Source organism: Camarhynchus parvulus, chromosome 5, assembly GCF_901933205.1.
Source record: "Camarhynchus parvulus chromosome 5, STF_HiC, whole genome shotgun sequence".
In the NCBI taxonomy this organism is placed as follows: Eukaryota; Metazoa; Chordata; class Aves; order Passeriformes; family Thraupidae; genus Camarhynchus; species Camarhynchus parvulus.
Genome location: NC_044575.1, coordinates 40022885 through 40046639, shown reverse-complemented (window position 1 = coordinate 40046639; position 23755 = coordinate 40022885). Strand labels below are relative to the sequence as shown.

The following is a 23755-nucleotide window of genomic DNA, read 5'->3' as shown; positions in this document are numbered from 1 at the left end:
CGCCGGGGCCGCGGCCGCCCCGCCCCGCCGGGGAGGGCGCTGCGGCGGCGGGGCTGCCCTGGCGGGAAGCGCCCGGTGCCGCGGGGCTCGTGCGAGGCCGGCGCCGCCGAGGCGCGGAACAAAGAGCCCCCGGGCCGGGCCGGGCCCGCCGCAGGGGCAGCGCGCCCCGGGCACCGCCGGGCGAGGGGCGGCGGCCGCCCCGGCCATGCAGCTGCCGGGAGGGGAGGAGCGGAGCGGGCGGTGGCGCCCCGGAGGGGCAGCGCCCGGAGGGAGAGGGGGAGGTCTGGCAGTGCCGGCAGCCTCCGAGCGGGGCAGGGGCGCGGCGGGGCCGTGCCCGGGCCAGGCAGCCGCGGCGGGCGCCCGGGAGGGGCCGGACCGCGCTCCATGCGACCGGGAGCCTCTCCCTGCCGAGCGGCCTGCCGTCCGCCCGCCGGTGCCCGGCGCTGCCTGCAGAGCGGCGGCAGCACCGGGGAGTGACTCGAAGAGGGGAGGAGAAGAGGAGGAAAAGAAATCGGATTGCTGAAAGGATTAGGAAGTGGGGTGGGGAGCCGAAGTTCTCTCCCTCCCTTCCTCCCCGCACACATTTGTGAAGCTTTTCAGAGTTACCCTTCAACATCAGTACCGGCAGGCGACCCGGGGGAGCCGCGACAGCGGAAGGTGCTCGGCAAACTGCAAGAGCGATCAGAGGGAGCGGAGTGGCCCGGGCCGGCGGACCCTACCCCGGCCCCTGCCCGCGGGACACCGCACTTCCCGGCTCCGGTGGCTTATATATAAGATACATATTTTTTTACGTTTTTACTGCTCCTCTCAGAGGACAGGATTTGGAGCATTAAGGGCGGGCGTGCTGCCAGACCGCCTGCCCTGGACGTGCGAGGTGGGGAGAGAGGAAGGGAGAGATGCCTCTGATTAGAGGGAAAGTCGTGCTCATCCTCGGATTCGTCTTCCTGACAACTTTCCTGGCTGCGGTGAGAGGGCTGCCCGTGAGGGGGAAACCGCGCAGCAGTACCCCGAAGGAGAGGAGCTCCAAGCTGGCGGAGGTAGGGTGATCTTTGGGGAAATACGGAGAGCCGGGAGGGTGCTGGGGCGAGCTCTTCCTCAGCCTCTGCACCCCCTCCCGTGCCCGGGAAAGCTGAGAGGGGCAGCCGGGCACCTGGGGCTCCCTCCTTCAGAGGCAGTTGTGCGTCTCGGACGGGAGCAGCATCCAACACGTGTCCCGCGGCTCGGCCGCCCAGAGCTCCGGGCAGAGAAGCTGCAGCGGGGAGAAGCAGGGCCCCCCCATCCCCCTTATCGATGGCTGTTTCCTCACTCGCTGAGGGACAGAGCCCATTCCTGGCCTGCGGGATTCTCGGGAAGCCTCAGGTCTTTGCACTGCACAGAGGCTGAAGGAAAGGGGATGCTTTAGGCTTCCTCAGTTCGGGGCCGAGCGCCGTGACACAGTGCCCGGGAAGATTCTTTGCCTCTGGCGGCAAACATCCCAGGTGGAGGAGAGGGGTCTGGCTGCAGTCAAATTAGCAGCTGGTGCCCTGCCAGGAATGCCGAATCTCTTCTACCAGAAACACGATGGATTTCAGCCACCATCTCTCCTCTCCTCCATTCCGAAACGCTCCTGAGACAGGTTCCGGAGCGGCCATGCTTCCTTCTCGTCCCGGCAACCTGGCCCTGGCAGTGTCCGCCGGGACAGACGGCCTTGGGAACCCCCGGGCCGGGAGGAGGGGACGTCCCGGGCTGCGGCTCTCGCTCCTCTGAGCGCCGGATCCTGGCCCGCGCTCAGTGCGGAGCGCGGATCGTGGCAGGGGAAGCCTCAGCAGGCAGTGAGGGACTGGTCAGACTGGGAACCAGCTAGTGGGGCCTGATGGGGATGACAGGAACGGAATGGAAAAGAAACCACCGGGAGAGCGGGTAGTAGGGAAGACTATTGGGTGGTTAAAAGAAGCTGTTTTCCATCTTGAAATTGTTCTCTGGAGGAAAAGTCATTCAGGCAGTAGAGCTCTGTTTAAAAAGTACTCTTTGAAAGAATGCTGCTGCTAAAAGTAGGTGAAACGAATGATTGAGAAAAGTGATGATAGGAGGATTTTGAGAAGGACGGTACGAGCGGCTCAGTCCTCACTGGTGATACGCAGCCGTACAGAAAGCAGCAGATTTGATCTCCAGTGTCAGACTGGGAGAGGAGGTGCAAAGTGATGGGAATACACCGTATTGCAGGTTAATGCCAAAACGAGGTCTGATCTGTGGAGGAGTCATGCTGGCAGCTCCTGTTGGATGCACTAAACTCCGTTCCAGCATGAAGCCCAGGGCACCAGTGTGAGGAGGGAATCTGCCGCATGAATGCTTGGCCAAGGGGCAAGAGAGGGCACAGGCTTCGTCCAGCCAAGTACCGCTAGTCAAGCCTGGAGATGGTTTTGAGTGGAGTGTGGACTGAGCATATGCAAAGAGAACTGCTGGGGATGATGTGCTGTACTGCTGGTAGTAATATCATGTCGGTGCTGTACTTTGCTACTGAAACTTCAACTATAGACGTAGATGCTGCTTCAGGTGCCAGACAAATGTCAGGCAGAGTGACCTCAGACTCCAGCTGCAGAAGGAGTAGGGATTTACCCTTGAAATCCAGGAAGGTGTTGCAGCCCCGTGGCAGGGACCAAGGATAGGGACAAGCTGTCTGTTAAGAAGTTGTGCATGCCCTCACCACGGGACCCTGCAGCGGAGTCTCAGGCTCCTTTTTATGTGACATCTGAAATCCATGGGAGAGCGTGTGAGCTGCTGTGAGCCGCGGTTTGTCAATGGCTGTGAATGGGGAGCGTTGTGCGGCCAGCCAAGGATCACACACGGCACTTACACAGCGCCGCCTCTGTCCCCGGGACCTTTGCTTCTTGCAGAAAGACAAACATGCGAGAAGGGTACAGGCAAGGGTTTGAAGGTGGAGGTTAGCAGCAAGGAGGAAGTTGAAGAATGGATTCCTCTGGCAGTCTGTTGGTGCACCCTGCATCCCTCAGAGTACTGGGACACAGTTCCCATGGCAGGGAGGAAGCAGTAGGTACTGGCATGTGTCTGCTGGCTGCATTTTGGGATGAAATACTCTGTTTCTGGTGCATGCAGGAGACAATTGAGAGTAGTCATGCCCAGCTGTTTGAACTAAAGCAGAGAGCACAAGCACAGCAACATGGTGGTTAAAAAAAATCCGGAGTGATTTTGGGTCATAGATACAGATGGTTCCTGTTGCAGCAGTGATCCGTCCTGTCTCTATGGCAGCAGGGCAGCCACAGCTGGAGTATTGGTTACACTATGGGTAATGCCCTACAGATGTGGGTAGAATGAAGTGGGCTGTGAGGAGAAAAATAGAAGTGACAGAGCAGAGCAGATAGACGATCAAAACCATTAAGCAATTACATAACTTGGACGTTTTAAAATTTAATAACTTTGTTTAAATCAAATAACATTTTTCCTTGGTTTAGAACCGAATGGGATTTTTTGTAATCTGTGCTGAGCTTTAGAGTTGCACTTCTATACTAAAATAGGTTAGAAAAATCAAACAAATAAGTTTTTCAGTAAATTTTTTGAGATAGAAAGTGTTGTTATTATTGTAGGAAGGATGTAGGGAACACATGCTTTATTTTTGGGTGTTAGCCTTATGAGTATGTCTGAAGTCCCGTACCTCAGTCAGGATCCAGTATTTCCAGCCATTACCAAAGGAGCAAGTACTTGTGTTTACATTGTCTTAGCAATGACACAGGTCAGCAAAGCTTTGCCCAAATTATACTATGCTCAGCATAAACAACAGATGTAGTGAGAATATTTTGCTCTTTCTTCAGCCTATTTGACTAGAAGTTGAAAAGGCAGGATGGAAAAGTTGAAAGGCAGTTTTCTTTCCAAACTGTGACTTGACTCTAACAAGAGAAGGTACCTGCTCCTTTGGAGGTTTGTTGATGATGTATGGGAAGGCAGGCAGGTTCAGAAACAGCAGACAGGTGTACAGCAGGGGTTTAAGAGGCACTTTTGCAGGTTGGATGTGTCGTACTTTGATGTGGGCAGAAATGTGGCAGGATGGAGCACTGACTGTTAAGTGGCTATTCAGATTTGGGTAACAATATTTGGAAAAGCTTGTGTCCCTTGTGAAGACAAGGTGCAGCTCATCACATCACTTAATGGTTCATTTATTTATTAAGTCAAGAGCTATAAATGAAAAATATGTTTTGATAAACTCACTGGATTTCAAAATATTGGCCCTGAACATTGTTGATAGATGTTTGGATTCTTTCCAGCTGATACCAATCAGTTACGGTGCTCTTCTGGTAAACAGAAAACAGCCACAGTACTGACATGCTACAAATGTAAATGTTCAGAGTGATTAAATCTGTGTGAACTGACACAAGAGTTTCAGTAGTTGTGCACAGGAATAACCGTGCTGGTGGGAATGCTGTGTTGGAGCATCTCAGCGCTGGCGGGGTGAGGCAGAGCAAGCCAGCAGTGTTTTATGGAGGGTCCAGGCCACCCAGTCCAGCTCTGGTGGGCTTGGTGGGTGCTCTTTTGCAGGAGGGAACCACTCTTGAGAGAGCAGCCCAAGAGCAACGTCAGCAAACTCCCCAAATGTTACTGCAGGGCTGGGACAGGGGGCAGATCCAGGCTGGAACTTGCTGTTGGATTTCCCCTGGTCTGAGGCTGTAAGCAAAGCAAATCTGGCATCTGCGATAAGAGATAAAGGAAGGCAACAAAAGAAATATCAAGCATAGCGTAAGGGCTGAGTTGGCTGCAAATCAGTGGGTTTGTGCAGCCCCTGATATGACTGGCTCCTGGCCCCTGAGAAATAAGGAAACAAGTAACAACACTACACATTATTTACTGGTTAAACCAGGCAGTGAGAAAAGCAATAGGAAGCTACTTGTAAAACTAAAGGTCTATACCTGATTAAAAATCATTTAAGAATTAATTGTATAGCAGTGATGTGATGCCTGGCCAGAGATACCAGCAGACAGAGGGTGAAGGAGCTCCAAGGTGTTGTGGTGTGGCTGTACTAGATTGAAAAAGTGTTAAAGGGAAAGAAATCTCAGCTGGGCTTGAGTGGGGTTTGTCAGGAGGCTGTAAGTCGGGCTAGCCCTGTCATTCGGGAGCCCTAACGTAGCCTAAACATAATGGTTTGGGGAGAGCACGGGGGTGCTGGGCTGCGCAGGCACAGAGGTCTGCGGGGGCTGCCCCATGCCTCCCGCCCAGCTCTTGCTCCCTCCTGACTCCTCCGGGGCTCTGGCCAAGAGGAGCATCTCGGTGTCCCGGGAGCGGTCTCGCCGTGCTGTGGCTCTCCAGCCCGTGTCCCCGGTGTGTGCCCTGCGGGGAGCTCCTGCCGGGCTGCTCGGGAGAGCGCAGCTGTGCCGGGAGCGGGCAGCTGCCTCGGTGCTGGCTGCCTGCACAGCCAGATCCCCGCCGCCACTGCGGGCTGTGTCAGTAGCGGAGTCATTTTGCCTGAGGATGTGCTTTTTACCTTTTCATTTCTTCAGCAATTAAGCGTTCTTGTCCCTGGCTTTGTCCTTGGCGGAGGTCGGATTTGTGGGTACAAAACGTTCACTGAAGCATCCTTCCGCTCTGAAAGGGGCTCTTTGTGTGCAGGGAGGTACTTCGCCCTTTGTAGCAAATTCCCTTTTGAGAAGTGCCAAATTATCTTAGTCAACACAGTTGAAAACCCTCCCGCCCTGGGGCTGAGACAGCAGCAGAAACAAAGGAGAGCCGGGTGTAGGGAAGCTGCCCAACAAGGGGGCTTCTTCCATTTTCACTGCACAAATAGGTCTGCTGCGTTCCCATTGTTCCAATCAAAGGGGTTCCTGTAAAAGGCACATGTAAGGGGAAGAGATTAGGCATAAATCGCCCCACAGGGTATTGCCCTACACTCCCTCTGGGTTCCCAAAATTGTCCAACTCGTGCAGACCCTTTCCTCAAAGACAGTCAAACAGGGGAACTCATCCTGCCTCCGACCATGATCTTCCCAGTGGGGGGATAGAGGGAGCGTGCTAGAGAGTAATTCCTGCTTTGCTCTTGTCAGTGTTGCAGGGGTAGGGAGTGAAGACTGGTCCACAATAGCAGTAAGTACTCTTCCTCTCAGAATAATCCTCAAAACAGGGAGCCTGATACTTCCCTTAGGGGAGCCTGAGGACAGTCTGAGCTGCAGACAGGCCAGCAAAGTGTACCTGTGCTGTCCAGCTCCTTCAAAGCAAATTTATCAGCCAGAGGCTCAGGTTTTGTATAATATACTGGAGCAAGGAAGAGATTGCAGCATATTTCAGTGTTAGATTGGATTTGTTTTAAACAGAAGCTTGCAAAAGTGCAGTGTAAGGACTATTTTTTTGTTTGTTTGTTTGTTTGGTAGGATGTTTTTTCAAGGAACCTTCATTGGGCAGCCTGATTCTTTTATGTGGCCAGCTATAAAAGTCAGTCTGCATGGTGTTGCTTCCAAGCAATTCAGTGTCTCCATGTTCCTTCTGTGTAGGGACTCTGGAGGCTTGTCTGAGAAGCTGTTTGAGATGTACTTTCATCTCGGTACTTATGAGACAAAGACACCAAAGCTATGGTGACCTGCCTGGCTCTGAGTCCTAGGTGGCCCTTGGCACGAAGGGCACCAATGCCTCATGGGGTTCAGGCTAGTTTAGTCTCTAGGGCAAGGATACAACCTCAGAGGAACTAAATGCAGTCAATTGCTGCCTTCTGCTGTCCCCTGGCACCACAAGACAGGCACAGGGTAGAGACCTGACTGCAGATGGCCAGAAAACATCCATGATGCAAGGAAGATGCTGTGATGCGTGGGTTTATCTTGGATTAGGAGCTGCTGGTTGGCCTGGTGTTGCAGGCTCTTATCTACCACTCAGGATTTGGGCTGCAAGGCATGTGTGGGAACATGTCCCAAACCAAGAGAGCCACTAGCACTTGTTAGGGCTTGACAGGAGGCTGGCACATGGCATGGGTACAGGGCCTTCAGGTGAGCCCCTTCCACCCCAGCCTGGCAGCCCTGGCCTAGGGGGAGCAAGGCAGCCCCGGCTCTTTCCCAGCCCCTGAGCCCCAGGTACCTGCTGGCTGAGGAGGCAATGTTTGCTGGGTGGCCTGGAGGTGCTGTGGGAGTGCCCCATGTGGATCAGCATCTCTTTGCCTCCCTGGGATGTCCTCTCTTCCTTAACACTTCGGCACTTCCTCCTGCTGTCCTCTCTGCCGTCCCCTTCACCTGCAGCCATTCCCACAGCAGCCAAATCCCAGGGAATTCCAGCTGCACTGTGCCATACCATGAGCACCTCCGTCGAGACAAGGTGTTGTACAGATATCTTCATATGCAGTTCCCAACACCTTCCCCTTGGAGACAGCGTGGTTTTATTACATGTGATGGCTCCTTAAAACCAAAGCTGCCTGGGGAGGGGAGCTGAGCTTGACCCCAGGCTGGGGAGCTGCAGCCAAGCACCTGGGAGAGGGACTGCTGGCTCAGAGTCAGCCCAGCTTTGCCCTTTCAGGAGGATGAGATGCAGCATCCCTGCCTGGATCCCTTCCTGTGCAGAGCCCAGAGATACTCCAAGTCTGGCTCAGGTGCCCATTTTGTCTGTTGTTGAAGGGATCCCTGATGGATTTGCATTTGTTTGGTTGGCTGCATTCCTTGCCCCCCTGCTTGTGTGGAGGGGCAGCCTGTGCACCGTTTGAGGGACAAGGGGAGCAGGAGCCCCCTGCACTCCCTCCTGCCTGTGATTCCCTCCTCACCTCTTCTAGCCGGCAGGGGGAGGCTGGTGTTGATCGGGTCCTGTCAGTTTCTCCACCTGCTTTGCGCTGTTTGGGGTTTTCTTCCTTTTGCAGTTCTTCCTGGGCTGTGGCAGGCAAGGAAGCAGCAGCTGGAGCAGTGGGAGAGTTATGGTGTGCAGACTAGCAAATGCAGATCTTTAGCTGGAACAAGTTAATGGTTACTGAAGCACATGGGGTTTAGAGCTGGAACAAGTTAGCAGCTTGTTCTAGACTCCCTCTGATGCGTTGGGAGGTTATGTGTATTACTGCTGAACTGTGTTAGCAGAAACCATGTGCCCTAGCAGGAGCATTTGCCAGAGAGCACCAGAGGATGTGGATGTGTCTGTTCATCTCTCTGGGGACCTCTCCATGCAGTCTCTGTGGGAGCCTTGCTCCCATACCCATGACTGAGCCAAAGTCTCAGGATCTTCAAGTAATGGGTGCCTTGCCATCAGCTGTGTCCTTGCAGCAGGCACCACCCATCAATAATTGTCCCCTGGGACCTGTGTGCTTGGGCAGGTCTGGTGCAAGGACAGCCCCATGTGCTGTGCTGGGATGTATCGGCACTGCCAAGGATATGCTCCAGCTCCTCCACTCCGAGGCCTGTGTGGTTCATCTGTGTAGAAAGCAGACCAGTTCCCCTTGGGGATGGGAGGGGGGAAGGAACTGAACTGTGGTGAACCTTCTTGAGAGCCTCTCTGAGTACAACATGGGAGACCCCCATGTATGCCTGGCCTGGCCACAGACCACCTGAGGAGTGTGTCATTTTCTTTGTCTGCAAAATGGGTGCCTTGCAGACAAAGAAATTTGTCTCAGTGTTGAACAGAAAGAAGATGTTTATGGTAGAGAAGCATCTGCCAGTGAAACAACCATGATCTGCATGAGGAGGTCAGCAGCTTGGCATGGTGAGTGAAAGGCCACAAGGCTGCTGCTTTTCCTCCTTGTGTCACAAGTGACAGGGGAGTGAGGGTGCCCTGGGCAGGTTACTCATGAGCACACCCACAGGAGAGCTGACTGGTGAGAGGAGCTGTGCCAGTGGGATGCATGGTGAGGAGCATTCTCGGTAGCCTGGACAACCTCCTCATTTTTGGTCTTGCACAAAGTCAGCTATGCTGTGTCCTTGCTCCTCATGGTGCTGCGTGCTGCTGCTTCTCCGTGCTGTGCTGTCTTCTGCTCCAGGGCTGGCTCTGCCTCAGGGGCAACTGAGTCACCGACCTTGGAAAGAGTTCTGAGATTACAGTTGTTGCAACTGTGAGACATGAAAATAAATGTGAAACATGAGGAAGCCTTTGATGCTGCCTCCTGCAGCTCCCTACCCAAGACAGTTGGAATGAAGCTAGTTAGAAAAGAAAGTGATACCATATGATCTGAAGTATTTTGATAACTGGATGAAAATTATAATCATGAAGGCGTAATAATTATCTGCACAGCCCACAGTTTGCTGCTGGCTCCTGCTGGTCTGTCATAAACAGGATCTGCCCACGTAAGCATGATAACCAAGTGCCTTGTCTGCTCCATGAGCACTTGTAGAACTCTCCTAAAACCTAAAGGGAGTCTTTATTAAAAGAAAAGAACAAACTTATGAAAACAAACACCAATAACCCCCCTCCCAGCACCCATGTAAGCTGATCCTGAGGTGGAGGGGATAGTACAGCATTTGGGAAGTCTCAGTTCTGCTCTTCACCTGTGCCACAGCCCCTTTGCAGGCAGCAGTGTAACCCAGAGCAGAAGAAGAGGGAGGGAGCTGGAGATGTTAACTTCTTTAAATTACCTCTGGCAGATCTTCCAGAGCTCACATGTCAAAATCCTGAGTGACAGCTCCTGCTAAGCCACCTGCCTGTGAGTCTAAATGTGTTGGATCTGATGGCTGGGACTGTGGCTCAGAAGGTCTTAGAGACAGTAACAGGAACTGAGTGGCATGTTTGCCTTCCCTGTTATCTGGTAGGTACCCACCCAGCTCTTGACACCTCTAGAAGATGCTGTGCTCTGCCAGGGCTCTGGGAAATCCCTTAAGTGGGTGATGAGCTGATGGGTGGCAGAGGTCACTTGCCTCATGTGTGTCCTATGGATTTTCCATCTGGCTGAAAGCCTGCCAGTAGGCAGGTTATGTGCTGTGGATGGCTTATGAGCCAGGAGGATCAAACTACAGCCCTCAGGAGGCCATGGGGGTTTCAGCTGGCTGGGCTAAAAAAGCCCTTTCTTTGGGCAGTGCCTCAAAGAGGAGAAAGCATGTTCTATGGGAGTGAGGCATCATGGCACACTGCATCTGTTCCTGGTGATCACCCTGCTGTTCAACCTCACTTTATTTTTAAGAGACAGCAGTGTTACCTGTTAGCATTAGAATAACCTCCCTTTCTCCCCATCCCGCCAGCAAAAACTGTCATGAGCTTTTCTGCAAACTGCAGCCCCAGAGCTAACCCCAGACATGCTGGGCTTCCTTCTAATGCAACCAACCAGCCTTCTCTACTTCCATAGCTTTATAGTATGGCTTTATAGTAAAATCCTACTCTGGAGTTGTTCCTACCCAGTTTCGGTCCAAAGATAATTTTTTTAATACTTTCTCCAGATCCTTGCAGCTCATTTAGGTAAATATAAAAAGAAAAGTTTTATGGTTAAAAAAAATTGTACTTGACTAATTCATAAGTGGGCAAGTTTGCAACAGACAGATTTTAAAATAATGTTGGAAAGCTTTGGGGAAAGAGAAGGAAGGTCTATTCAGGAAAAGATCAATAGTTCTTCTGGTGGTTTCTTGTTTCAATACAGCATGGTAAAACTGTTCAAAGGAAATCTAACACAAGCAGTAATGATTAAGCAACAAAAGCCCCCATTCCTTATAATTATAGCTCAGTGTGATACCAGCCTTTAGCAAATACGTCATTTTCTTCACTGCAGTGTTAACAAGCCCAAAGCACAGCCTGAATGTTGCCTCTGATCTGGCTGCTGTGGCACAGGTTTCCTTGGTTCAAGTTGAATGAGTTTATGTGCTTGATAATTGGCTTGGGATAGGTGTGGGTAGAAGCTGCATCCTCTGAGCTTGTCCTGTGCTGGTGACTTGCTTGCCCCGCTGGCTGCTGATGCTCTGGCAGTGCTTCACTGCCAGGGGGGTTCTCTCAGGTGTGCTTGGATTGGTGTAACCCCGTGATGAGGGGCAGCTCTGCTCAGCAGTCTGTAGTTACAGAGAGCACTGCTGTTGGGTGCTCTGGCAGCTTGCAGCTCCTGCAGAGATGCTGAGGAACGTGCTGGAGGGACAAGTACCTGTGGTTGTGTAAGTGGCAGGGCGGTAGTGTCCCTGGTTGCCAAAGTGCAGTACAGCACAGGAAATCGTCTGATGATGTTTTCAGGTTTTAAACTGAAATGTCATGTCTCTAATAGTAAGAGCTGCAGCGCATGAACATTGGTCATTTGCTTCCTTCATCCAGATTTAGTTCAAAGCCTTACAGACGTTTCTAGCAAAATCACAAATTTTAAGAGCAGAAGAAATTACTAGAGCCTTGAATTTCTTCCCTAGTGCAGTTGCAGTACTCATGTGTTGAGCCCAGTGATGTGGGTTTGGCAGTCTCCAGAAGAAAAATTGTCACTTTTCTTTTTAATTGTTCCTGTGATTAATTACCTATGGCATTAGAAGCATGATCCTTATTCCTCAGTTAAATTTTTTTGGCTTTGACTTGGGCACATTGCTTCCTATTATGTGTTTCTGTTCTGGATTATAGTCTCTGGTGCCTGATGGATTACTGCCTTAAAGAACTGGAAAACTGAGTCATTGCTTTCTTTTTTCAGTATGAGAAGCAAAATTGAATTGTACAAGTCTTTCACTGGAAAAGACTTGTACAAGACTTGTACAAGACTTTCCATCCCTTGAAATGTTTTTGTGGCTGCTCTCTTCATCATCTCCAGATTTTTGAGCAATTCTTATAGAGGTGTATGGACTAGAAATGGAAAAATGTCAGCTTTTGGTCTCTAGAGCAATGTTGTGTGGCCTTTTCCCACACGTTTTCCACACACCTTGTTGCCCATGTTATGTACAAAGTAGGCATGACACTGGGGTGAATTGCTAATGAGTTATTTCCCCTTCCAAACTTCTCTTCTAAGCTTGTGCCTCAAGGTGTTTCAGTGGTCAGTCCTACATGTGGGACAGCCTGGACTATGTGGGAAGGGCTCCTGGGCTGGTAGGTAGGCAGGTATGATCCTGCTTAGAGCCTTCAGTCAAAACATGACCTTCACAAAGGGAAATTCCATGCTCTTTCCTGAGTGCTGCCCCAGAGCTTCTCTCAGGTATCCTGCCCTGGGAACCCATACTCCCAGCCAGGTAGGATATGCCAAGTGTAAAGAGGAACAGCTGTGGCAATTCCTTGTTCAGCTTTTTCCTTTGCTTGGTGCTGGCTGGTTGCAGGAGAAGGTTGGAACTCGGCTGGAAGACACTGATGGCTTCCCAGCACTGCACTCTGCTTCCATGGGGGTGGAAGGAGAAGGGAGCTGCTGCTGATGAGCTCTCCAATGGTTTGCAGGCTTTCTCCTGTGCTCTACAGAGAGCAGGGGAATAGAGTGTTCCCTCTGGACAAGCAAAGTCTTCTCTTCCCTTAGCCCACTGCAGTGGCTGAGCTCTGCCCTTGGTGGCTTTATCCAGCTGCTGCTTGCACAGTGCAGAGGAGAGGGTGGGGGTCATGCAGCAGGGATGCAAACCTCAGGTGGTGCTTGTGTGGCTGTCAGGGCACCATCAATGACTTGGAGAAGACACATCTGATACCATGGATGTTCTGACCTGGAGGGAGCACTGGGCCTTCTAAGAGCTTGTTAAATCCATTGATTGGCTGTCAGGGGCAGGGCACTGAGCCTTAGACGGGAGGGACATCTGATGCAGGGGCAGATTTTAACCCAGCAAGCCTTTAGAGCGTTGCAGATGCCAACAGGAGGGAGGTGTTGGGTGGTACATTGTAGTGACCATTGCTGAAGGGCTTTTGGCCATCCCGGGTGGCCACCCCTGTTATGCTTATGCCTCCAGGGTATCTGGGAGCTGAGGGAGTTCTGTTTGCCCTGCAACACTTTTGCAGCCAGTTCTCCTGGAGCAGTTTTACATTTTCCCTGTGGGAACAGTACTCTGAATTTCTTGAGCTTGTTTGGGCGTAAAATCTGAATTAGGCACTGAGTGTAAATTTGGAGACTTGGAGTCTGTTCCTGGCTTGCTTGCTCTGGTGTCCTTGGGTGAGCTCAGATCTTGTTGCTAGAGGAGACCTCACTTTCCATGTGTATTAAATTTGGGTTGTGTGTGACACGAGCTCACCCAGCCCAATAAGCTCTTTGCAAATCAGGCAGGAACTCCAGCCTTTCCTGGCTGTTGCCAGTCTCTTGTGCAGGGGTTGTGTTGGGCATGTGCAGCTGGCAGCAAACCCAGCACAGCAGGCAGTGTTGTGCAGCCAGCACTGAGACATGGTTATGTTTGCCTGCTCAGCCCCTTTTGCTGTTTTTGTTCCACCTGGGCTCCTTGTTTCTTGTCAGGGACTCTTGGGACATGACAGGAGACCTAGCAAGGAGCTAAGGCACTGGGAACTAGGCTGAGACAGAGCCAGGTACATCATTCCCGTGCATTCTTCCTGAAACCACTGTGGTTTGGATGAGGACAGAGGGAGCTGGGAGGGGAAGGTGTGTGCAGGGGGGTCTTTCTGCTCAGGTTTGCTACCAGCAGTGCCACAGGAGTCCTCCAGGCCAGGGAGAGGGGCAAGCCCCAAACGCTCTCTCTGTGCAGCCCAGGTTCTGTCCTCTCTGCAGCCCTCTCTGCTCAGGGCCCATCTGGTGGAGTCTGTCACCGACCCTTCCCTGCGTTCAGCCTGCCCTGGGCAGCAGCCAAGGGACCAGCAGCGTCCCTGCTGCTCTTTTCCCTCCCCCGGGGATGGAGGGATCGTGGGCTTTGATGTACAGGGACAGGGCTGGGGACGGGCTGTGTGCGCTCATGAGAGTCTGGCTGGGCTCCAGCTGCCTTTGAAGTGCTCCAGTGATCAGGATGAAAGGGAGGGGAGTCCTTCCCCAAACCATCTGGCTCTAATTGCAGGTAGAAATGCCTCTCTTCGTCCCCCCCGCCCGGCTGCGGGGAGGGGGCACTCCGTGCTCTTGGGATTGTGCTCTTGGTTAATCCCACGGCTCTCGGCCGGGCTGATGCGAAGGGTGAGAGCTTGGGAACAAAAGGGGTTTCAGCTGGGCAGCCAGAAAAAGGCAGACGCTGGCAGAGATGCTGGGAGTTCGGGCAGCTCTGCTCTCAGCCTTGAGCTGCAGGGCCCTGCAGACCTTCCCAAGGACGCCCGTGCCTCGGGGGGGCTTTGCCAGTTGTTCCCATCTCGGGTTTCTTGGGCACACTGGAGCCTGCTGGCCCCTGGAGTCTCGCTGCTCTGTGGTGCCAGCGCGCACCGGGTGCGGGACGGGGAGCGCGGGGCTCGGGGCAAGCGCAGTCCTTGGCTGGTGCTGCCTCTCGGGCAGAGCTCCCTGTCTGCCAGCCCTGCTCCTCCTGGGACTGCAGGGCTAGCCCTGTGCCCCTGGAGTGGCAGCAGCACTGAGAGCCACTGGCAGCACTCACAAGTGAGTTTTGTTGACTTGTTTGGCTGGGAATCTTCCCTTTCCCAAAGGGCTAAAGGTAGCTGGGTTATATCTGCCAGCAGTTTCTTTCCGTCTTTGTGGTAGCCTTTGGGCACCATCAGAAATTTCAATTAAACCTGTGCTGCTTGAAGTCATCTGCCCTAATACCAGTACCACAGAACAATGTATTTGGGTGAGGTTTTCCCCTTTGTCATAAAGCCCTGGTTGTAAACTTTTTATATAAATATATAAAAATATTAAACATGACCTGTGGTAACTCTGTGACCAGAAGCAACCCTTGCTGTTAACCCATTTCCAGGGACTGAGAAATAGCTAAAAAGGGAGAGTGAGAAGTGGAAAGCCAGACAAGGTGGACAATGGGACAGCAGAGGAGTGCAGGGAGGGTGGTCATGGGTTTGGGAAGTACCAGTCTGAATAGGCCTGTAGGTTCAGGTGCAGCAGAACTGAACCCTGGCACAGCACAGGGCACTTGGTATTAACTTGATTAACATGTTAATTGCTCTCTTGATGATGCAGTAAGATGGGGTGGAGGAACTGTTTGGGGCAGGAAACCAGACCCATCTTTGCTGGGTGGTGGTTTGCTCCCTGCCCCGCACCAGCGCCATCAAGAGCTGTTCTGTGTGACTCTTCCCTGTGCAGGTGTCAGCATCATCCAGCCCCCGCTCAGCAGGGGACGAGGAGCTGTCCCCCTCGGGCAGGGCACGGGGGCTGCGGCGCAGCGGGCAGGCTGGCCTGCGCCGGCACAGGCGCAGAGGGCTGGCTCAGCAGGCTGCCAGGAGCCCTGTGCTGCCCCAGCCCAGTGCTGCTGGCCAGGAGGAGAGCCTGCCCTTCATGCTGGACCTGCAGAACTTGCCGGGGCTGGCCAACGTGGACCTGAGTGCCCAGAACCCCAACATCCAGGTGGGGAGTGGGTCTGGGAGGGCCACGGGGGGATGTGGGTGAAAGTGGTGAAAGTGGTGTTCTCCAGCCTCATTTGGTTCCGTAAGAGAAAAGATCTCATGAGCAGGGTCTGTGTTCTTGGTGACTACCAGCTGCAGATAGCTGGCATGGAGAAGCTCCTTGACTGAGGAATTTGCTCAGAGCCTTTCCCCTGGCCTCCCCACCCTCTCTTCACAGAGCAGGAGTAAACCATCCTTACATGGGGGACCTCTCAATTTCTGAGGGTGGCGTTGGCCCCTGTGGGTGACCACCAGCCACCCTGTGCTCCCACTCTGTCCCTGCTCAGTCCCTCTGGATGAGGAGATACCATTTGTGCTCCTCATACGGTCCTGCAGCCCTGAGTGTTTGTGGCCTCTTGGGCTGGGAGCCAGGGCGTGGTCTGGTGGGTCTGTCCAAGGGCTGTGCCCCAGCTCACTGCCTTGCCTCATATCTGCCCTCCAGGTGACCATTGAAGTGGTGGATGATCCTCAGGCTGAGATGGAGATGGACTTGTTGAAGGAGACAAGCAATGACTGGTCTCTGACATCCTCTGAGTGGCTGTCTCACAAGGACCTATTCTGGCCCCTCTTCTGGGAATACACTGACCCTGCTGAGGGGGAGGAGGAGGAGGAAGATGAAGAGGAGGAGGAAGAGGAGGAAGAGGATGACAACCTGGATGTAGGGGACAGGGAGGAAGAAGAAGAGGATGATGATGAAGAGGAAGATTACACAACAGATTATGAGGAGGAGGAGTCCATGCTTAGTGGAGTAGGTGGTAACTGGGAGCAGCGATGGCCCGGGCAGAAAAACTGGATCTTTAAGGAAAAATACAATTACGGTGAGTTCTTGGCACGTGCAGCTGCCCTGCAGACCAGCAATGCAGGTCTGCATTGTCCTGCCTGGCCTGCAGCCCTGCACCAGAGATCACAGCACACTGGTGCTCAGCTCCTGCTTACAAAATAAGCAAGCATGCCAAGGAGCAAGGCCAGCACACTCAGCCAGGGCTGCCAGCAGTCAGACATGCCCGTGTCCCAGTGGGAATTGTCCTTGCATGTACTCACACTGGAGCATGGGCTCTAGCGAAGGCATGCTCAGATCAGACATACAATATAAATGTTTAATGACAAGTGCTGCTGCCATTGACTCAGGTCCCTGTAGTGACATCAGTGCCAGAAGCCTTTTCCACAGACCTGGGCTCCCCCCAGGAGAGGAGCTGCTGAGAGCTAGATGGCAGATTCTAGTGGGCAGATGGGCCAGGACACCACAGCAGCTCCTGCCTGCCGCTTCCTGGCCATGACCCCAGAACCAGCCAGCCTTTGCTGATACTGGTGTTCAGCATCATACCTGTTTGGGTTGGTATGACTGGGAGCAAAGCTGTGAGAATGAGAGCCTTTGCTCAGGGCTGCTTCCCTGGGCTTGGCACTGAGGATGGGGTTGGCCCTTGGCTCTGCATAGCTGGGCACCTCCATGTGCCCCAGGCAGCACTGTCCCTGTTCAGGGATGGAGGCAGAGCTGAGGGAGGTCCCAGGTGGCTGCTGGCTCCCCTGCTGCTAAAGCTTTGCTGAGATCTATCACTCTCTGCCTCTTGCCTGCTGTGCACAGACTATGAAGATGAGGAGGAGTGGAGCCCATGGTCCCCTTGCAGCATCACCTGTGGCAGTGGCAACCAGAAGAGGACCCGTTCCTGTGGCTATGCCTGCACAGCGACAGAGTCGAGGACCTGCGATCTGACACACTGCCCTGGTGAGCCCCTGCCAGAACAGTCCTTGGCTACTGTCTGACTTTGATGTGGGCTGGCCCACTGCTGCAGGCTGGGCATTGCTCATGCTTCAAGAATTAGTTGTGTTTAATGTGGTCAGGGCTAATGACCAGGGGGCTTTGTTTCCCCAAAGAAGCTATGACTGGGCTTCATGGCTCCACGGGCAGTTGTGTAGGCTGGCATTAAGTTTAGTGTGTGACTTCTTGCACCTCTCTCATATTGGGAGCTTGAAATCCTCTCCTCAAGCATATTGAGAGCCAGCTCTATCCTCTGGGATTTACATAACTAACAGCCTCTGTTGGGCCAGTCTTGCTGCTGGCCCTTCCTTCCAATCACAGGGCCCTGTTACCAAAGAAGTGGCAGGAGAGGGGCTGGGAGATGAGTGGTGTCTGGTGCACATAAAGAGGGAAAAACCACATTTCTTCCCGTGTTCAGCCAGGTTCTTTGTTTTGGTTTTTCTTCTGTCTCAAGGAGCAGAAAGAGAGATGGTCTTCCCCACAGAGGAGACACCTTTCAAAAGCGACAACAGCACAGAGCTGTTCAACTCAGGTCAGCCTCTGCCTCTGCTTTGCACTGGGGGCTTCAGTGACAGACCTTGGGAGGGTCGTAGCTGGCTGGTGGGGAGGGTTCAGGGTTCAGCCAAGGGGTCCTGTGTCTGGTGTCCAGACCTAAGTCACCAAGCCACTGCCATGTGCAGGCTTCAGTGGTCGTGCTGGAAAACCCAGTCGCTCCCACAGCCCTGCTACAGCACAGCTTTAGGGTTCAGTGGCTGAAGCCAGCCTGCCATGTGCCCTCTCCCATAAGGGAATGTTGCCAGCACAAAACCCCTTTCCTCTGCCACTGCCTTGGGGGTGGAGCTGGCTCCAGCTCGTCCCAGGAGCCTGGCTGCTCCTGCCTGGTGGTTGCAGGCTCCACTGGTGGGGTTGGCATGGCTTCAGGCAAATGGCTGCTGGGTAAAATGGGGTGCAGAGCATGCATGCCCTCACCCTTTTGGTACTCTCCCCAGAGGTGGACAGCTGTGAGAAGTGGCTGAACTGCAAGAGCGACTTCCTCACCAAGTACCTGAGCAAGGTGCTGACGGACCTGCCCAGCTGCCCCTGCTCCTACCCGCTGGAGGCCGTCTACAGCGCCGTCAACCTGCGCGACGAGCAGCGGGGCAAGAGCTTCCGATGGCGGGACGCCAGCGGGCCCAAGGAGCGCCTGGACATCTACAAGCCCACGGCGCGCTTCTGCCTGCGCTCCATGCTCTCCCTGGACAGCACCACGCTGGCTGCCCAGCACTGCTGCTATGACGAGCACACCCGCCTCATCACCCGCGGCAAGGGCGCCGGCGTCCCCAACCTCATCAGCACCGAGTTCTCTCCGGAGCTGCACTACAAGGTGGACATGCTGCCCTGGATCCTCTGCAAGGGGGACTGGAGCCGCTATCACGCCGTCCGGCCCCCCAACAATGGCCAGCGCTGTGCCGACAACCCCGCCGAGGAGGAGTACCTGTCCCAGCTGCAGGAGGCCAAGGAGTACTAGCACAGCCACTCTCAAAGGGGCCACCACCGCCACCGGCTGTGTCCCTGCGCAGCCTGGCCAGCCCTGCCCTGCTCGTGGGCTCCTCAGTGGTGCCAGGCAAAACGGGGAGGATGCGCTGCCTGTCTCATCCCCTCAGAGGAGTCTCCTCCCATTACTGAGGGTGCTGGAGGTTATTGTGGTGCAGTCCCTGCCGTGCCACCCAGAGCAGTCCTGCAGTCCAGAGCTCCTGGCCTGGCATGTGGAAAGCAGCAGGGGCTGGGAGGTATAAGGGGAACAAGGGGCTGCTCCTGTCCGCTTTTACTCTCTATGACCTTTCAATGCAGCCTGAAAGCTGAGCACAGGGTGAAGTGGGCTCAGCTCCTGCTGGCTTCACACCACATCTGAAGTGCTGCCGCAGGCATGGCTGCCTGCTCTGGTCTGTACACCTGCCCTGGTTTATGTGTGAAACTGGGGATAGGTCTTCCTAGAGAGTGCAGGGCTTTTCCACCAGGCATACAGAGCCGGCCCCCCATCCTTGGGTTTGTGCGTGCATGGTTGGGAAGGAGCAGGGAAAGGCTTATGGGTCTGTGAGTCTGGGGGAGTGGGCTGTGAGGCAGGAGGAAGACTGGCTGCCTGGGCCTGCTTGGCAAGATTGCCTAGGCACCAGGGGTTTGGCTGCCAAAGCTACACATAGGTGGATCTCAGAGGAGGTCAGCATGGGGACACCACCTAGTGTGCATTTCAGCCTCTCTGCCGTGGTGCTTGGAGGAACAGGGTGGTAGCATCTCTGCAAGTCACAGCACTAGCCCTCTACCAGACCTTGGCCCCTTGGCAGTCCCCAGAGGGTCTCAGGAGCACCTGTGACACGGCCCAAAAGAAAGTCCTGTGTTTCCCACTCACAGCCCTGCCAGGGGCAGGAGGCACCTTGGCCACTGCTCATGCCGTTGCTGGTGAGGAGCAAAAAGCACTGAGCCAAGGTAGCCCTGCTCCATGCTGAGTCTGCCCATGTCCCCAGCTGCTCCAGTCTGTGTCTGCCCAGGTCCCCACCTGGAGGCAGCCCAGACCAACCGAGCCGTGGACCCCTCGGGCTCACTTCCAGGCCAGACTCACAAGTGTGGCTCCAGAAGAGGAAGACACACGTGCTAATAATGTCAATACCTGGTGTCCACAGATCAGGCATCATGATGCTCTCTGTTGGCACTTTGATTTTGCCTGGGTTTTATTCAGCTTTTCACAGGTCCATGGCAGTGTCTCCCAGCATATTTTGGAAGCTTTTCTGCAGAGAAACTAGGCTGAGCACCTTTGTCCCTGGACATTCAGTTGCTGAACTGGCAGAAAATTTATAGCTTTTATTTATGAAATTTTATGCATCGGGGAAATAAAAGTCAAGCACACATAAAGAAGAATGGAGTCATTTCTACTCTAGAAGTTTCATGCAAGGCTGCTAGCTACTCCATGTATTTCTGCAGGGCACTGTTGAGTGAAAAAAACTGGTTGCAGAGGTCCTTAGTTGACCATCCTGTACTGTTTGTCCTTTTTACAGGAGCTTTTTCCAGCCTCGGTGAATATTCTTGGTCTGAAAGCTCTTTGGGGAGTCTTTCTGGGGGTGTCTTTATATCTGTTGTGTGTATGTTGATCCATTTGCCTTGGTTACTGATAGAATTTTGTATCCTTGGTCATCCATACCTAAGACTTCATAGGTGGTAAAACAAAAATATTAATGAATTTATTGCTGAATTATTCTTACTCAACTATTATTACACCCTTGTATCCCTAGACTCTGGATATGGGTTCTGTCAAAATACAGGCAGACATCATCCATTTCCCAACAGACATGCAGTCTGAGATGACCAGTGTTCTGTAAATGGTGAGAAGGAAGAGAACCAGATAAGCATGGATGGAGACCTTGGAACATTTCCATGATCACTGCATGTTCCCTGGCCCAGATGGTCATTCACTCACTAGTTTCTGGCAAAGAGGTAGGTCATACAGAGGTGGTCAGGAGGGGGTGACAGTGATGTGGTGGGTTGGTTCTGGGAGCCAGGGAGCCTCAGCAAGAGACATGGATGCAAATGAAGCCATGAGTGTCTGAAGCCATGGAAGGATGAGCATGTGAACTGCAGTCATTCAGCAGAGCGTATTTCCACTCACATGCCATTTGCCGTCATTAACTTCACCAAACTCCCAGTGGAATTTACTTACCATCAGTGCAGACTTTAACAAACCTCCTGTTGAACGCGCCTAGTGTTCTGTATTGGACCCAAGCATGGAAGCAGGACTTTTACAAACAGTCTTTCTTGAAGAAGACTTGTAAAAGCTCAGCCAATTTGTTTGTTAGACTGGCTGCTCTCTGAGGAAGTGCTCTTACAGTGAGAGTGTTACCCAGGATTTTTACCCTCCTCTTTATTCTGGCTATGTCAACCAGTCTAACTCCCAGAAAAAAAACTTTGTAATTTCTGTAGGAACTGGAGTTTCTGTCCAAGGACAAGTAAAAAAAATTCTTGCATTGATACTTGCCCCTTCCCTGATATCCCCACAAAAGCTAGTTGAGAGCCAAGTAGCTGTTCTGCTTTGCTGCCTCTGTGGTTTGGACAATACAGGCACAAACTGGAGCATGAGAAACAAGCTCTGTTGTTCCTCATGCAAGCACCTTATGCACCGTGAGGCTCTGCAGAACACTGTGAGAAAAGTAGACATTCAGCAAGTGCTTATTTTTATATCCCATCAAAGATTCTGTCCAGCCCACTGCTATTTAAGTGATAAATCTCTAAGCTTTCACTCCTTAAGTTTATTGGTTTTTATATATATAATATATATATAAAATGTCTTTTATTCCTACAAAATTTCACAGAGAATTCTTTAATCTGATGCTGCAATAAAGCACTTTATATATGTATACGTCATGCTGATGTCATTCAGTTGTGACTGAAGCATGTGTTGCTATTTATTTTGGTTGAGAGGGATGATGCTATGTTTAACACTGTATGTCTTGGGTTCCCAGCTGTGGCTCTGGTGGCTTTGCTTCCTTCCCTTAACATTTGCATTTGAAGTTGTCTGGCTGCAAAAGTCACAGGTAAGAAAGACTATCTGGAGCCCATGGGATATGTGAAGTTCTGCTTACAGGGAAGGAAGCCTCCTACAAGAAGACCCTCAGGGTCAGTGCTGAGAAGCAAATGTGCCCCAGCCCTGATCTTGGGTTTTATTCCATGGTCAGCCTGGCCAGAGCTGGGTGCTGGCTGATGGTCCAGCACACCACAGCAGGGGGAAAAATACTCAGCATCATTCCAGCTAAAAAAATGGTTTGGCAAGCCACCTCCAGAGCCAACAGCTAATTATAGCTGGGGGGTTTGCAAAGCTTTCCAGGGATCACAACTTTTTGTAGCTGTTGATTTAGTGTGTAATCATCAACACTTCCAAGCTCTTGCTGTTTCCAGCTGTTTCCCCTCCTGTCTTGCTCCTTTTGCTTTGTGCTGGCTGCACACCTGTCAAGGGTTAATCTGCTGCTCTAGCATGGGACTCTGCTTCACAGCTGCCTGGCACCATTGCTGGCCCCTGCCTGGGGAAGCAGGTGACTCCTCTCAGTGAAGGATGCTAGGGGCTTCCTGCTGGCCTTCTGCAACATCAAAACCATTGTTGCATGGAGCCCAAGCCAGGCGTAGCAGGCTGAGCTCCACTCTGCTCAGAGAAAATCACTTTCCCTGGAGGAGCAGGCAGCAGTTACTGCTGTGTATATAACATGCCTAATGTGCTTTTATCCTCTGCAACAAGGTCCTTGCTGTGTTGGATGATGGACCCTGCTGTGAAACTCCTGGGATATAGAAATCCCACAGAGGATGGAAGCAGGAGAATTCCTGCCCTAATTCTGCAGGTGCTGAAGACCTGGAGATGTCACCTGAAATCATGCAGTGAGTCTGTGGCAGTCTTAAACTGCAGTTTTGCCTGCTGCTTTGAGCACAAAACTTCCTGACTGGTGGTTGTTAAGTTGTCAGTCTGGCAGCCTGGAGCTGGACCAGTCCCCTGGCATCCAGCATGTAGTGTTTGTCTGCACACAGAAGGAGCCATGCCCAGATTTTGCTGGGGCACAGGTGGGTGTTTGTCTGCACACAGAAGGAGCCATGCCCAGATTTTGCTGGGGCACAGGTGGGGTGAGGAAAGCCCATCTCTCAGGGATGAACATGAGATTTTGTAGGAACATGTTTACAGCAACAGAGATCCCATTACCTGATTTTTTTTCAGGGCTCCAGCTCCAGGAATCCGCTTCTTAGGAAGCACACCAAAAGCCCAGCTGGGCCCAGAAGGATCTCCTCTGGAAGGAGAAAAGAGAATGATAATGCCAGGAGAGTGTAGCCAAAGCCTGTGCAGCAGCCTGAACGGCAATACCTGGTATTAGCCTAGGAAAGAGCAAGGTGTGGTTGTGGTCTGTGGATCTTGAGTTAAAACTGTAGTTCCAGAGAAGAAACAAACTCTTCAGACACCCCTGTTCTGTTCTGTGAAGGGACACACCTCACTGTGTAGCTACATTGGTCATCTGTGCTGGTGGCACACCTCTGGAGCAGAAGACATGAAAAAAAACCAAACCCCAGCACACTGCAGGTTTTCAGCTGTAGTCCTGCTGACCTCACTTTTCCACTTGATCAAGATAATTTTTTATTCCAGACTTGTCTCCTAAACTTGTCTTTTACAGCACCAGTGGTAATGTAAATTTTTTTTTTTTTTTACTTTTAAGTTACCAAGTATATTATCTGATACACTGAGATGTACTGGATTCATTACAGGTTTATTAGGCCTTCCCTTATGTACTAATAAAACTGTTATATACAGCATTGCCTACAGTCTTAAAAAGGTTCAAAGACCCCTTTTTGTTTGTTTGATGGTTGCTTCTTACTCATCTCCATGTGCCTCATAACAGCATAGTCAGTGAGGATCCACCTCTGACTTCCATCACTGGGAAAATTCACTTCTGTTTTCTGTTTTTTTAACTTTGCTTTCTTTAATTTACAAGACTTTTCCCTGTCAGATTCTTAAAGAGCCTTTGGGCCAGAGTATACTGAACCTTGCTTTTCTCCCTAATCTTATACATCCTTCCCTTTCCCAAATAGCTGAAGGACTACTAAACTGTGACTGTTTTCCAGCACTTCCAAGCAAAGCAGAGGTCTGGGGTTTCTCATTAGCATTGTGCAGCTGCACTGGAGGTCAGCTGTAGCTGCAGGAGTGTGTGTCTGCTGGCAGTAGGCAGATGTAGTGCAGTGACCTTCTCTAGCA

General features: G+C 52.3%; 1 protein-coding gene across 1 annotated transcript; it reads left to right on the top strand.

Annotated features, from left to right (window-relative positions):
• Window positions 1-329: 329 nt before the first annotated feature.
• On the top strand, window positions 330-21361 carry ISM2 (isthmin 2). The gene is made up of 6 exons (XM_030950382.1): window positions 330-1037; window positions 14953-15213; window positions 15694-16069; window positions 16834-16974; window positions 17462-17539; window positions 17997-21361. Exons 1-6 carry the CDS (start codon window positions 897-899, stop codon window positions 18512-18514), a joined length of 1515 nt encoding a protein of 504 aa, XP_030806242.1. The 5' UTR covers window positions 330-896; the 3' UTR covers window positions 18515-21361.
• The last annotated feature ends 2394 nt before the right edge of the window (window positions 21362-23755 follow it).